Source organism: Typopeltis vanoorti, chromosome 4, assembly GCF_054136105.1.
Source record: "Typopeltis vanoorti isolate ZY-2024b chromosome 4, IOZ_Tvanoo_1.0, whole genome shotgun sequence".
Classification (NCBI taxonomy): domain Eukaryota; kingdom Metazoa; phylum Arthropoda; class Arachnida; order Uropygi; family Thelyphonidae; genus Typopeltis; species Typopeltis vanoorti.
Window position 1 is genome coordinate 131,482,291 of NC_143552.1, and position 14,621 is coordinate 131,496,911.

Genomic DNA, 14,621 nt, shown 5'->3' on the forward strand with positions numbered 1-14,621 from the left:
TTAACTGGGCTTTTGTATTACTGGAAGTGCGATTGGTGTCTTTTTCAACTGCGCCCCATACAAAATAATCCATGGGGTTAAGGTCTGGGGAGTTTGGAGGCCAAACATTTGGACTGGTGAAGTCGTCGAAATTTTCAGACAACCATTTTTGACTTTTCCCAGAGGTGTGGCAAGGGGCCGAATCCTGCTGCCATACATACGGCCTACCATTGGCTACCCTTGTTATCCAGGGCTTGACTACAGTTAGCAACTCCACGAACAAAGCCCGAATTCCAATGCCAGGGTTCTTCAACACCTGTTCCTGCAGATTTGCGAGGAATTCTGCTGTACGAACGCAATCAGATCGTCTGCTAGGGATCTTTCTTCTTGCTACATCCTCGTAGTCACCATTGCAAGTCTCTAGTTCATGCCTGATTGTTTTTACTGTATTCAGGGAGCATTGGACAGCAGTCGTAATATCCTTATTTTGATGGCGGGCACGAATCATCATGATACAAGTTATTCTCTTCCATGATTCAGGTGGGTTCCAGCTATCCATCCTTTCTGACATCTTGTATATGAATGAAGAAGGGTCCAAACTTTTAAATGAAGAGAAGTGTGTGTTAATACATGTAACTTACGGAAAAATATAATTAATTATAAATATGTCAAATTTATCCCGAACACCCTGTATATAATGAATAATGCAGAATTTGCAAATGTATAGCGATCAACTAAGCGATCATACTACCAAAGCTAGAATTAAATCAATAAAAAATATCTTGTATTAATATCAAGACAACTAACTTCGATAATTCGATAATATTTACTAGAAGCAGTTTCAAATCTAAAAAAAAAAACAATATAAGCATGTATGTATTTCAGATCTAAAAAAAAAAAAATATATATACATATATATATATATATAAAGAGTCAGACTTTATAACTTACATGGCATCAACAAATACGTTATGCAAGACTGCTTATTCAAATCAATTAGCAGAGTGTGCCTATTGTTGTGCATGCTTGCGTGCTTACGTTTGAATAGTGCGTGAACTATACATATAATATCAAATATGCAGGATCTGATATGATCTCAGCGGAATTTCAAAATTTTCGCTAATAGGAATTGTTAACAACATCGTTAGGGCGGTGGTTACGTTGGGATAATTTTCTACAAGATTTTGGTTATATATATATATATATATATATATATATGATAAAATTTGGTGAGGACCACATTTCTATTGTATTATTTTTAAGAGAATTTTTAATTCTTCAAATAAATCTATTGCATCTATATCAAATGTTGTAAAATATCTTGTTGCCTTAATACGGCGCCTACTGCAATATGGCTGAACGAGCCCCTTAATTAAGCGGCGCCGTGAGGCAGGTTATCTCTGTGTTACACCCTGTCGACCGCATTTCATAAATTGTAGAATATTGGTTTGGATTATACAATATTAGTGTGGATAAGAGGAAGGCTGACTAATAAATATCAAAAAGTGGTATATGGGGGGGGGATGTGAGTTTGCAAGATTTAAGGTAACCACTGCTTGGTCCACTGTTATTCAAATCTGTACATTGATGATATTGGGAAGAATTTGACAAGCGACATACAGCTATTTGCTGATGATGCAAAGATAAGTAGGGGTAATTAGGAATACTGATGATATGCAGTACTTACAGAATGATTTCAATAGGCTGGAATTGTGGGCATGGGGAAATGGATGTCAGTTCAATGTCAGTAAATGTAAAGTCATTCACTTTGGAGTGATTTGATATTCAATGGGGGATTATGCTAGAAGAAACTGATCAAGCTAGGGATCTCGGAGCGTTAATAGATAGCAAATTGAAGTTCAGGAACCATGTAGCAAAGATTGCAAATACAACTCAAAAGATAATTGCAATGCTGAAACGAACTTTGACGTGTAAAGATAAGGATGTCATTTTGCCTCTTTACAAGGCCTTCATAAGACCTCACTTGGACTATTGTGCGCAGGTCTGGTCTCCTCGTTATGAAAGGAGAGTGTTAAAATGATATCAGGATTGTGGAATACTGATTACGAAGACAGATTGAAAATTTTTAAGATTGCAGACACTAGCAAACAGGAGAAAGAGGGGTGATAGGATTGAGACTTACAAACTTCTGAAAGGTCATATAGGATTTCGGTTGATAAAATTTTTCATTTTATGGAGGGCGGGAAAATAACAAGAGGGCATAATAATAATAATAATAATAATAATAATAATAATTATTATTATTATTATTATTATTATTATTATTATTATTACACACAAGCTCTCCTAGGGTCAATGACTCATCGAGGAGAGGTTTATGTCATTAATAATGGCCTAAATTGTATAAGAAATGTACATTATCTATTTGTGAAATAAATTGATACAAAAATAAATACAAAAGTCACAGACTTACGTAAACTCTCTCCCCTAAAGCTTAAAAGTCATTCACACTGAGCAGCATTCACAATAGACTCAGGCAATGCATTCCACTCACCCACCACTCTCTACATAAATAATACTTCTCACCCTCTTATTCACCACTTCCTTGCACAATTTCCAGAAATGGCCTCTAGTTCTGGCCGCTTCTTTATTTTCCACTCTTTGAAAAATCTCTCTCGTATCCATCCGGAAATACCTCCCAGAATATCACTCAAACATTCCACCGTCCTAAAATCATTTTTGCCAACCTCCTCTGCGCCCTCTCCAGAGTATTTTCATCCCCTCTAAACAACAGTGACCAGATTTAAGCACAATAGTCCAGATGTGGCCTGATCAGAGCCTTAGACAGTGAAATCGCTACTATTTTATCTCTGCTGATTAATGTTTGTCTTGATATTACAGCAATCCTCTGAGTTGTCTTAATCACCTTTGCAACATGCCTCTTAAATTTCAAATTTCGATCTACCATAACTCCAAGATCCTGTGTTTCCTCAACTTCCACATATAAAGGTGTGCACTCTCACATTTGCAGTTCCCAAAATTTAAAACTTTACATTTAGCACATTAAATTTGCAATCCTATTTATCTTTCCACCTTTCCAGTTTATTCAGATCTTCCCGAAGAGCCACCACATCACCACTACTCTCAATAACCTTTCCCAGCTTCATGTCATCCGCAAACAATTGAATATCTCCTTAAATTTCAGTGACAATACCATTGATATAAAGGTTGAACAGTAGTGGTCTCAGCACAGAGCCCACTGGAACTCCACTGATAACTTTTATTTTCCCCGATATTGCCCCTCCATACACACCCCTTCGATATCTATCAGACAACCAATTGCCAATCCACTCCACCAATTTAATATCCAAACCAATACGTTGCAGCTTAAACCTCATCAAATGTCTTTGCAAAATCTAAAAAAAAAAAAAAATCAATATATATATATATATATATATATATATATATATATATATATATATATATATATATATTAATAGATATTTAATGACTTTAAACCGATATAAAATATTAAATTTTAATGATAATGATAGAACTAGTTTCAGCCTTTTACAGCCTTCATCAGGTATCCACTAAAGGCAGAACACAATAATAAAAATTGAAGTTACAAAAAACTGAGAATTACAGGCAAAAATGCAATACATAATTGACATAAAAAACGTTGTATTTTTTAAGTTGTTCTATCCAACGCGCCATTGTTTATAGCGTGCGTGCTTTTGAGTTCTCGTGAACGCCTGTATATTGAACAACTGCAGCATGGCTATCAGGGATGTTGTAACTGAAATTGCTGTTCAAATGTTCAGAATTAAGGAGGAGTTCTCTGGATTCCACAATTTTCCTTTCAAACTCATCAATGCAGCGAAAAATGTTTTCGGATTTATCCCAGCAAACTGAGTGACTTTGGAGATCACCATGAGGATTGTTTGAGAAAAGAACATGACTGGATAGTGCAGATGCATGTAATCTTTTATAGGAGATGTCTCTCTTATGTTCTTCTATACGCAGTTCAACAGATTTGTTAGTCTGTCCAAAGTAAGGAATATTACAATCGCACCATAATTTGCATACACTTGGATATTTCAAGTTGTGATGAATAGGCTTCGGATGGCTTATAAGAGAACGGATTTTAAGAAGTGTAGTGAAAAACGTCCTGATGTTGTATTTTTTAAGGACTTCAGCCAATTTATTGGAGACTGAACTAATGTATGGGATGGAGATGCTACCTTTAAAATTAGTAATTTGCGTAGTACACTACCTAGGGGGATCCAGAAGAAATTTCTTAATCGTTTTTTCAGAATATCCATTTTGTTTAAAGATAAGAGAAAGGTGATTAATTTCTTTTTGGTGCTCATCTGGTTCATTTAAAAGAGAGAGTGCTCTGTGTCCTAAGGTAGAGATAGTTTCGAGCTTTTGTGGTGGAAAGTGATGAGATTGACAGTGCAGATATCTATTAGTATGAGTGGGGTTTTGTATATAGAGATTTTAAATCTATCAGAGCATCGTGTAAGAATTACATCCAGGAACGGAAGGCAGTTATTTCGTTCTAGTTCGGCAGTGAATTTTATCTTAGAATGTTGGTTGTTAAGATGATGAAGAAAATCCATGAGAGATGTGTGCTCTCATGGATTTTCTTCATCATCCATATTATAAAAATGTCGTCAACATAACGCCTCCAAAGTTTCGGCTTAAGTGAGAAGGATGATATGACTTTCGTTCAAAATCTTCTAGGAAAATGTTTGCTAGAACTGGGGATAAAGGGTTGCGCATTGCTAAGCCTTGGTTTTGTTTGTAAATGGAGTCCCTATATCTGAAGTAGCCAGATTGAATACAATGCTTTAATAAAGCAAATCACTTTTTAGACAATTTGTCCTTTAGTAATGTTAATACCTCCTCCGTAGGGACGTTAGTAAATAATGAGATAATGTCAAAACTTGCTATGATATAATTTTCGCTGATTGAAATATTTTTGATACGAGAAACGAAATCTGTGGTGTTTTTGATGAACGATGAAGATTTATTGGAGAAACACTTGAGGTATTCTGCAAGATATATGCAAGATAAGGACTATAAGGACCTTATTATTATTATTTTTTTTTTTTTTTTTTGGTCTAGCTACTCACTGATGAGATCTCAATAAAGATTGAAACCGGTCTGGGTAGTGACCTCCCGTCATAATGTATAACATCACACATCTCCTAGGAGATGGGTTTTACATTATGGTAAATACTAAGAATAGCGATCAGAACTTTCTCCACCTTTGCTACGAGTTGCCCTAGTTTGTACTGCGTACTTGGATTACGTGCTTTAACTTACGCTAGTAGTCGCCGATACTTTTATAGTTTACTATATTCAGCATGAAACTCTCTGATTCCAATCTTTGAGTTTCTTATTCGGTTTTAAAACAATGTGGGATTTAATATCTCCTTAATTTAAATTAAATATCTGTTTTAAAAATGTACCATACCAACCGAGTAGAAGCTTACGAATATATATATATATATATATGTAAGAATGACCTACATATTACTGTTTTGTTTTATCATGGCTTGTAAAACGTAAATGAAATTTAAAATATCAAATATACGATATTCGCTATTTATTCTTAAGCGATTACTTAGTTTTGGATATTTCTGAACCAAGTAGTTTGGTTTCATTAAGTCAATAGAGTCGAGGCTAGCCATTTTAATTATTTATTTATTTAATTATACATTTTGGAAATTACAAATCACTTGTAAAGTAGAATAAAATAAATTCAATAAAATCAGATCTCTGAGGTACGCAAATTATTTTATTAAGATTTCAACTTCTACATTAATAAAAAAAAGTCATTTTTCTGTAACACATAAAATATCTATTACTATACATGGTCCGGGGAGTGTCTTTTGAAAAGACCCTCACCAGTAAATGAAACTGGCTCTATAGTCGACGAGTAAAATACAAAGTTTCTAGTAAGGATATCCGTAGGGTGGATAGTAATAAGGGTGTACAAAGTAGGTGGGACTTCCGTGGGGTACTACCCCGCCTTTATAGCCGCTCTTACCGAACAAGTGATGGGGAGTGCCATAGCGATAGGATAAGGGATAGTATGAGGGATAATACACCACTGGGATTCTCTTAACTGCGTTGTCTTCTTGCTTGACCTTGCTTGTGGACACATCGTCAGGGTGTTCTAAACGTCGTTTACCGCCCAACTGAGACAAAGCCAGTTGCATAGGGAAGTAATTGCTCAAAAGATCGGACTCTCCCTTTGAACTGGATTCTTCGGTTGTCGATTGTTCAGTGGGGGTATCTGTTGCTGGGGATTCTTTGTCAGAAGATTCCTGTTCCTGAGTAGTTTCGGGTTTGGCAACCTCTTTGGGTTCTTCTCCGACATTGTATTGGAAAGTATAGTAAGGCGATTGAGGTGAGTAAGGGGGAGGAGGTCCCCAAATACCCTCTCCGGTAGCTACGAAGCCAGTATCTCCAGCCTGATATTTAACTGCTCTCAAAAATCCTGCGGGATCGTGATAAGAGTAACTACCTTGGACAACACCATCAGGACTGCGACTCTCCTCGCGCACGTGATGGCCTCCTTCTTTACCCGTGTCGAAAGCAAATTGATAACTGCCGTCGTCATTGATTATGTACGTTTGGAAACTTGGAGACACCGCAAAAGCAGCGGTCAACCAAAACAGGAGTATCTGGAAGATGAAGAATAGACATTGTAATGAACGACAATATAAGATTGGTAGATTTAAAGCATTATAAAATATTTTAAAATAAGACACAAAGAATATAAAATAATTATCAATATGTATAAACTTAATAAATTTAATAACTAATTAAATTCCCCCCCCCAAAAAATTCCAAAAACAATCTACAGCGATCAATAAATAATACTGCTTCCTGTATGTTTCGTACGCATGCGCATTCGAGAAAATTTGATTATCTGTGAAGCAGTGTTCCAAAGTACAGATTTGGAAGTTAGTACAAGTTTAAATCTCCTTTGACCTGAATTTGCATCATGTTGATGACGCGAAAAATTTCTAAGTTTTTATCGAAATTTTCTTCTAGAAATTAGACGATTTTTTGTTCGTTAGGTTTGATTTTGTAAATTACGCATGTGATCATGCGATACCCCATAACTGACGATCCAATCGACTAGAACACGACAACAGCAACAAAACAAGTTGTCGATCATAGTAAAATCATAATTTTCTTTATTTCTTTTTTTTTTTTCTTCTATTTTACAACGTTTATTTTTATATGCACGTAGTGGGCAGCCTATTAAGTAGCACCTGCTTAACAGTGAATGCATCCCTGTGGGATACCTGCCCATGCACAGACCTTGTCGCATCCAGGAGTTGCCCAAGACTCGACTGCGACAATACTGTTACCAACCCCGTTCCGAACTCATCCTGTAGATGATCAGTTGACGGATTAAGCTAACGAAATTCTGTAAAGTGTAAAATCGAATTCCAGAACAATGTGTCGTGTCATGTTCATCAGATGCTGGAAGTGAAATCGTCACTAAATAGAAAAACTGTTAGCATGAAGGGTGTCCAAGTACTCTGTGGCAACAGTGACAGAGGACCAATAAAACCTGCAGTTCCAATTAACATGTACTTTTGCCGGCTAATAATAAGACCGTTGATTCATGTTCTTCCAGACCATGTGATTTTCCACTCTTCAAACGTTGGTGCCTATTTCCTAGTGTCCACTGCATTCTTAGTGCCCAGTACGGAAATACCCACACGAGTCCCTGCTTGACAGTATTCAACACATTGCAACGACAGGCTCCTGCTGATTACTGTTGTATTGCATTGCAATTGCACCGATTTTAGCTCGTGTATTACACAGAACCATTCTTATAATCTTCTGATCTCTTACATGAACTAGGGTTCTCTTACTTGAATTGGTTGTAGGGCCATTCTTTGCATTGTTATACATCCCATAACAGTGAATAGAATATAGGTACATTCTATTCACTGTTATGGGATGCAATATCACTATTGGGAAAATATTTCAATGGTACTTGCACTGACAAGCTGACGCTAACTGTCATACCGCATAACACTTTGGTTGTGCATATGGCCACCACCACACACACACAATATGTCTTTAGCGAAGGATTGGGTTTATTGATGCTACAGCTGAAGCAACTGCATGCGTGTGTGTGTGTGTGTGTGTGTGTGTGTGTGTGTGTGTGTGTGTGTGTGTGTGTGTGTGTGTGTGTGTGTGTGCGCGCGCGTGTGTGTTCGTTCGTTCGTTCGTTCGTTCGTTCGTTCTTTGGGCTGATTTGTCTCGTTTCGAGGGATGAAAAAAAAAACTATTCGGAGAGGAAAAAAATCATCTTCCTACGAGTCCACTAACGTACCTTCAGTTTTTCATGTTCTTTACTTCATCTGAAGGTCCTAGATGGTCCTAGAGCAAACTATAACAAAGTAAAGAATTACATGATAGAGGATAAATGCGTATCTATTAAACTGTCCACTTATCATATGCGTTATTTGTACAAAATTCACGCTGGCAATTTTATATTTTTATTTGGTTTATTATCGCTCTCTGTAAATAAACACATAACTTGTATTTACAGAGAAGCTGGCAAAGTTGTTAGCGTATCGCTCTCCAACTAACATGGACTGCGGGTTCGAATCTCGCTATGCTCATGATGTTTGCAATTGTCTTTAGATAAAGATGAATTTCACCTCCCGGTGTGAGACCACCACCACCACCACTCTGCTTACTGTGGCTTGAAAAAGTTCCATGTTTGGCCTCTAGAGCAGGATTTCCAGACCAGGTAAAAATAAATTAAAAAAAATATAAAATAAATGAAAAAACACACCTAGCCTACCTACGTACAAATTGATAGAAGCTTTTAGTGGATGGTCGTCACATAAAAATATTATTAATATTTAAGAATTCCATTCTAGATACTAATATCACATTAGTACTATTCGGGGAAAAAAAAGAAAAAAAAATTAAACTAATTTTATCACTCAGTCCATTAATAAACTTACGACTAATGCATTTTAAATTGCTTTACTACTTTATGTGAGTGAGATTATCATTAAAATTATAATAAAAATATAAACTATTATTTGCGTGCTACCATAAACAATGATTAGATATGAGTGAAAACAACACCTAAAATAAATCAATTGCCTTTTTGAATCCTATAAAAAATTATAATTAGTTCATTTTCTCGTAAAACCTGAAATCAACAGACAATTTCTCTTCATAACCTCAAAATTCACTTTCAAATAATTACAGTATCTTAAACGGACACTAGATGGCAGCACTTTACGTGTCACCTTGTTTCAAATAAAAAGCCAAATAAGTAAAGTTATTTTCGATACTCATTTACTCAAGGTTACAGCCTATCATGGGTGGTATGTTTAGTCTTTTAACCATCACAGGTCACAATGAATAAAAAAAAAAGAAAAAATCGCTCTACAGAATGTGATAATACACTTGCTTTGTATAGACTTTCAGCTGGTTGATAATAATCATCTATTAGGAGAAAGGCTTTACTTAAGGAAGTATCAAAGAATTCGAATTTTATTTATTTATTTTAATTTATTATATTATTTTTTAAAATTCTAAATTGACCGTCTTTTGTTAGGATATATATATATATAGCATCACCTGTTTCTTAGGTATGTCGTTATAAATCCTTTACTTAATGTTACTTTTTACACGAACATTTACATACGAACCTTTAAAACCATATAAACAGTAAGTTATATTAATGGAAATAGGCATCATAGATAGCGAAGTATGATGGTGAAAAACGTATCTCAAAATCATCATAAATTATTATTAAAATTAACAAAAATAATTCAAAATAAAATCAACTTAAATAAAGAAAATTTTAATAAATGATATTTTATTTTAAAACTAAAAGTATTTAAATAATTTAAGTTATTCTTCTTATAAAAAATAAAAATTGTATACACCTTTTTAATTAATTTATAAATGTAATAGAAGATTACACCATGGAAATTGAATTCGTTCGAGGTAGGTGGTCTAGAATTGAGGCAAGACAATCCAATACCCTTGGAGGGTAATGGATGGCAATGCTGTACCAATGAAGTTTTAACTGCGGTTCGGCTGTTGCTGTTACCATCCTGCCATGATCAGAGCTGTAATAGCTTATTAACACCTTATCCCTACACTGTCCTCTACAGATAACGGGGAATATGAAAAGCATTCTTGCTTCGCCCCTTTAAGCTAGTCCTTATAAGGAATTCGTTCGAGGAATGATGCGGATTGATTTACTCAATCAAATACCCTTGGAGGGTAATGGATGGCAATGCTGTAGCCAATGAAGTTCTAACTGAGGCTCGGCTATTGCTGTTACCCTCCTGCCATGATCTAGAGCTTTAATAGCTCAATGACACCTTATCCCTACACTGTCCTCTACAGATAATGGGGCAGATGAAAAGCATTCTTGCTTCGCCCCTTTAAGCCAGTCCTTATAAGGAATTCGTTCGTGAATTTTATCCGTTAATTTGGACATCCTTTTTAGGACTTCCAGGGTAACGGATGGCAATGCTGTAGCCGTTTTCCAACCATGACTAAAGCTAGCTCAATAACACTCCATCCATACAGATTTTCTTAATAAAAAAAAGGGAATTTCTAACAAAATCAATTCTATGTTTATCTAAGAACTGTTAGGGATTATCTCACACTTACATAATTAGTGAAAACTAGGAATTCTTCTAAAATGAAAATTCCCAATGTGATTAGTGTTGGACCATAGAGCAATAAGAATTCCACCATTAAATTAAAACACTTCCTTTATAACTTTTGGCATTCTCAATAGTGAAAAGGGAAAAAAAACGCAAATAACAAAAATGCTTCATAAAGAGCAATTGCTTTCCCTTATTATGAATAATTCTAGCTTTGATCACGGTTTTAGCGTTTCTTGGAAGGCTTTCACAGGTTTAATATCAACATTGCGATTATTTTCTAGAAGGTATTGTGTTTTTATCGTAATAAAAATAGAAAATCGTTTACGACAGTCACGTGACTTTCATACATTGTCACACGATAATGCATAGTCTACTACCAAGATCTTTTTAAAGTATTCCTAAATGTATTGCTGGCAAAAAAAAAAAAAACGTTACCTCGAAATCTTCATAAATTATTTTACTAAAATTAATAGAAATAATTTAAAATAAAATCGTTATAAATAATGTAAATTTTAATAAAAATAGTTTGATTCTATATGTAAACAATAAAAATGAACATTAGCTCACAATGAGAGAACCAGGTGCTCAATAATAATAATAAACATAACAAAATACAGGAATGTCAAACGTTAATTGGTTTAGTTGCCTCTCAGTTTTCATGTGGCATCATTAGCGCATAAGTTTTAGAATTTATGTAGTTACATTTATATATTATGGGAAGTGAAAGTCACTAATAGCCATCCAGTACAGTAATTAAGATGGCGAAGGCATTTATTTATAGTTTCATAAATAATTATAATTTTGAATATTCAAAATGCATTTCGTTTGGCGTTAAGTCAGCAAATTGCTATTCAAGAAATAATCATCTGCACCTGCGCACAACAATGCTACAGTTTTCTCTTACAATTTGTATTTCAAAGTATAAAAATAAACATTTTTCAACACGTTTTAAATATTTTTTTTATAAAATTTTAACAGATTATTAAAATAATTTATTTATCTTTTGTAATTTTCTTCAAAATTAAAATAATTTTCAAGGAAATTGTGTATGATTTTGAAAAAAAAAAAATCACAATGACTTAGTTTTAAATAATGAAACTCACTAAATCCACAAGTCGAAATGCAAGCGAAAAAAAATAATATTTTGCTGCTGCCAACATGATACGTGTTTAGAAAATAACAATTGTAATTCCTCCAGGCGTGGAACTCCACTAAAAATCCTTTATAAACACTTCATGCTGCGATTGTTTTAATATTACTAGCACATTTAGATGCCACTTTTCTCGTCTTTCTAATCATAATAAAGTAAGTTAAAAGATTCAACACAAACAATTAAAGAACGAAATAATGCGAGGTCAAACTTACCTCTCTCATCTTGTGCATCAACTTTCACTGTAATCAGTTCTGTCGACCTTCAGTCAGCCTATATATGCGACCAGCACACCTTCCAGCCATTCCTCTGTATACAACCCCTTAATAATTGCGTTCTTTCCTGACACCCCACATACCTGGGGAGGAGGGGGGGGGGGGAAGAAAAAAAGAAACTCGGCTGAAGCGCCTGTGGGCGACTCTAGTTTGGCCACATTTGTCGGCATGGACGAGTGATGCAAGTTGTCGGAGATGGTCGCCCGTTCAAGGTCAAAGAGTACGATCATAGTAATTGGAACGGTTTCTAATGCCGCTGTCTCCTTGATCATTTCGAGACACGGTTCGGTTTCGATTTTAAGTGACATCAAACCTGTTGAGGAGTAGGCATCTGCTGCAAGTCTCTCACTCCTCCCCTTTTTCCAAAGTGGGTAACGACAAAGGTCGAATTCTCCGCTAACATCACAACATTTCTCCTTCATGTGACATTTTGTGGACCGAAAATAGAGCTGAGAGAGACTTGTTTACCAAAATATGAATGATTAAACAATAAAGATAGTGTAGTGTATACATATTATGAAGAAAAATAAATTATAGAAGATATATATAGATATCAATAAAAATAATTTAAAAAATACTTAGCCAACACGTAATATTATTGTACTAGAAATCTATCAACTAATTAAAATTAATTAAATATGTCTACTATTGAATGCCTGCTTAATTAAAATGTTCGTGATTTTTTCCCCATTTAATGACATCTAAAATAATTAACTTTGTAAATGTTAAAAAGGTTAAGTTAGAAGCATGATATAAAAAATAAAAATTTAATATAATTTACTATAAAATATAATATTGTATTCAACATAACGATAATTATTTTAGTATTTTATAGAAAAAAAACTTAAGTTTTGTTTGTTTTTATAATACACTATTTATGTTTTTGCATACGTTAATTTTGGTTTTCAGATGAAACCCCTTGTGGTGGCCGGGATAAGAATAGACCCACTGTAGTCCATGCATGGCGTACGAGGCGACTAAAATGGGTTCCCAGGGAGGGTAATGGATGGCTATGCCGTAGCCAATGAAGTTCTAACTGAAATTCGGCTACTGCTGTTACCCTCCTGCCATGATCAAAGCTTATAGCTCAATAACACCTTATCCCTACACTGTCCTCTACAGATAACGGGGAGATGAAAAGCATTCTTGCTTCACACATCCAGCAAAAAAAAAAAAAAAAAATATATATATATATATATATATATATATATATATATATATACGTCTTCGAATTTCGTTTCATCTATTAGTTTTTCCATGTCTATCAATGTCAAGTATTAAAACTATAAGTCTGAGTAGCGGGTCCTAGAACCCAAATGTGAAATTTCGTAGATCAAATAGATGATCCACCAACAAAGAAAAGCTCTCGTAGTCCCGAAGAGCTGCCAGTAAGGCCGAGTGTTAGAAAAAACGCTCGAAGTAAAGGTGGAAGAGTCGTGATTTTCACTAGGCCTCAACTGGAGTTTTCGACCTCCCTAAAAACCAAATATCCACCACTGGTCCTCTTATCGGGTGGGGCCTACACACCCATAGACCTCATATACATTTCGTACAGAGGGGAAAGAAAGTAGAAATTCGAGCTGGGATGGAGCCCGTGCAATGTGAAAAGCACGAAACGCCACTGAAAATCAAGCTTAGTTATTTAGGAGAAAAAGATGAACACGACCGTCCTCGTCAAACGTCCTAATCGACACGTTTTCCCCCACAGTCGTCACAGACGACAATCTGGAAAACAGACAACATGAGAACATGACGGAGCTGGACATCGGACAGCGGAACTCGGGGCTGTTACTAGATCCTGAGGATGCGGCAATGTTCAGGAGCAGTGCCCACCGTATATTGGATACAGCTGACACACAGGAAGAATTCTAAACCGTTAAAAATAAGAAAGGAAAATCTCCGTTACTAGAGAAACCCCAAAACCAGTAGAAATTAAGACTGATAATGATATAAATTCAAAAGAAAGAATACTCCAGTCATCCTAAGAGATAAAAATCACTGGACATTCGTTGTCACTTCACTCAGAACACTAAAAATATCATTTACGAAAGCCACCAACAGAGAAGAAGGAATCCAACGCATCCAACCAAAAACTTCTACACCGATTACAGAAAACTAACCAAATTACTGGATAATAGCAACCTACCCTACCATACATTTGCCCTCAGTAGTGAAAAGAAATTCAAAGTTGTGCTCAGAAGGGGTAATTACAACAGATGAAATCACGTCCGACTTCCAAAACAAAGGCTTCAGACCTACTAAAGTCAGCCGTATGCGTATAGCTGATAAAACACCATATCCTCTAGTAATGGTAGAAATCAGCAAATCCCCGAAGCACATCCACTATCAGCAAACTATCTGTGATTTAGTCATAAAGACTGAGTCATTAAAACACAAATCAACTACAACTCAATGTCACAGATGCCAAAAGTTTGGCCATTCACATCGCTGCTGCAAAGCAGATTACCCATGCGTTAAATGTGGTGGCAAACATGCAACGATTGAATGCCAAAATCCACAGCGGAGGCCCACACTCCGCAAACTACAGAGGCTACATAG

At 35.4% G+C, this 14,621-nt stretch overlaps 1 protein-coding gene across 1 annotated transcript; it reads right to left on the bottom strand.

The window, feature by feature from the left end:
- Positions 1-5,731: 5,731 nt before the first annotated feature.
- On the bottom strand, positions 5,732-12,086 carry LOC150107680 (uncharacterized). Its single transcript, XM_090391463.1, has 2 exons — positions 12,003-12,086; positions 5,732-6,641 (listed from the first exon to the last, which is right to left on the bottom strand). Exons 1-2 carry the CDS (start codon positions 12,018-12,020, stop codon positions 5,907-5,909), a joined length of 753 nt encoding a protein of 250 aa, XP_090247589.1. The 5' UTR covers positions 12,021-12,086; the 3' UTR covers positions 5,732-5,906.
- Between the last annotated feature and the right edge of the window lie 2,535 nt (positions 12,087-14,621).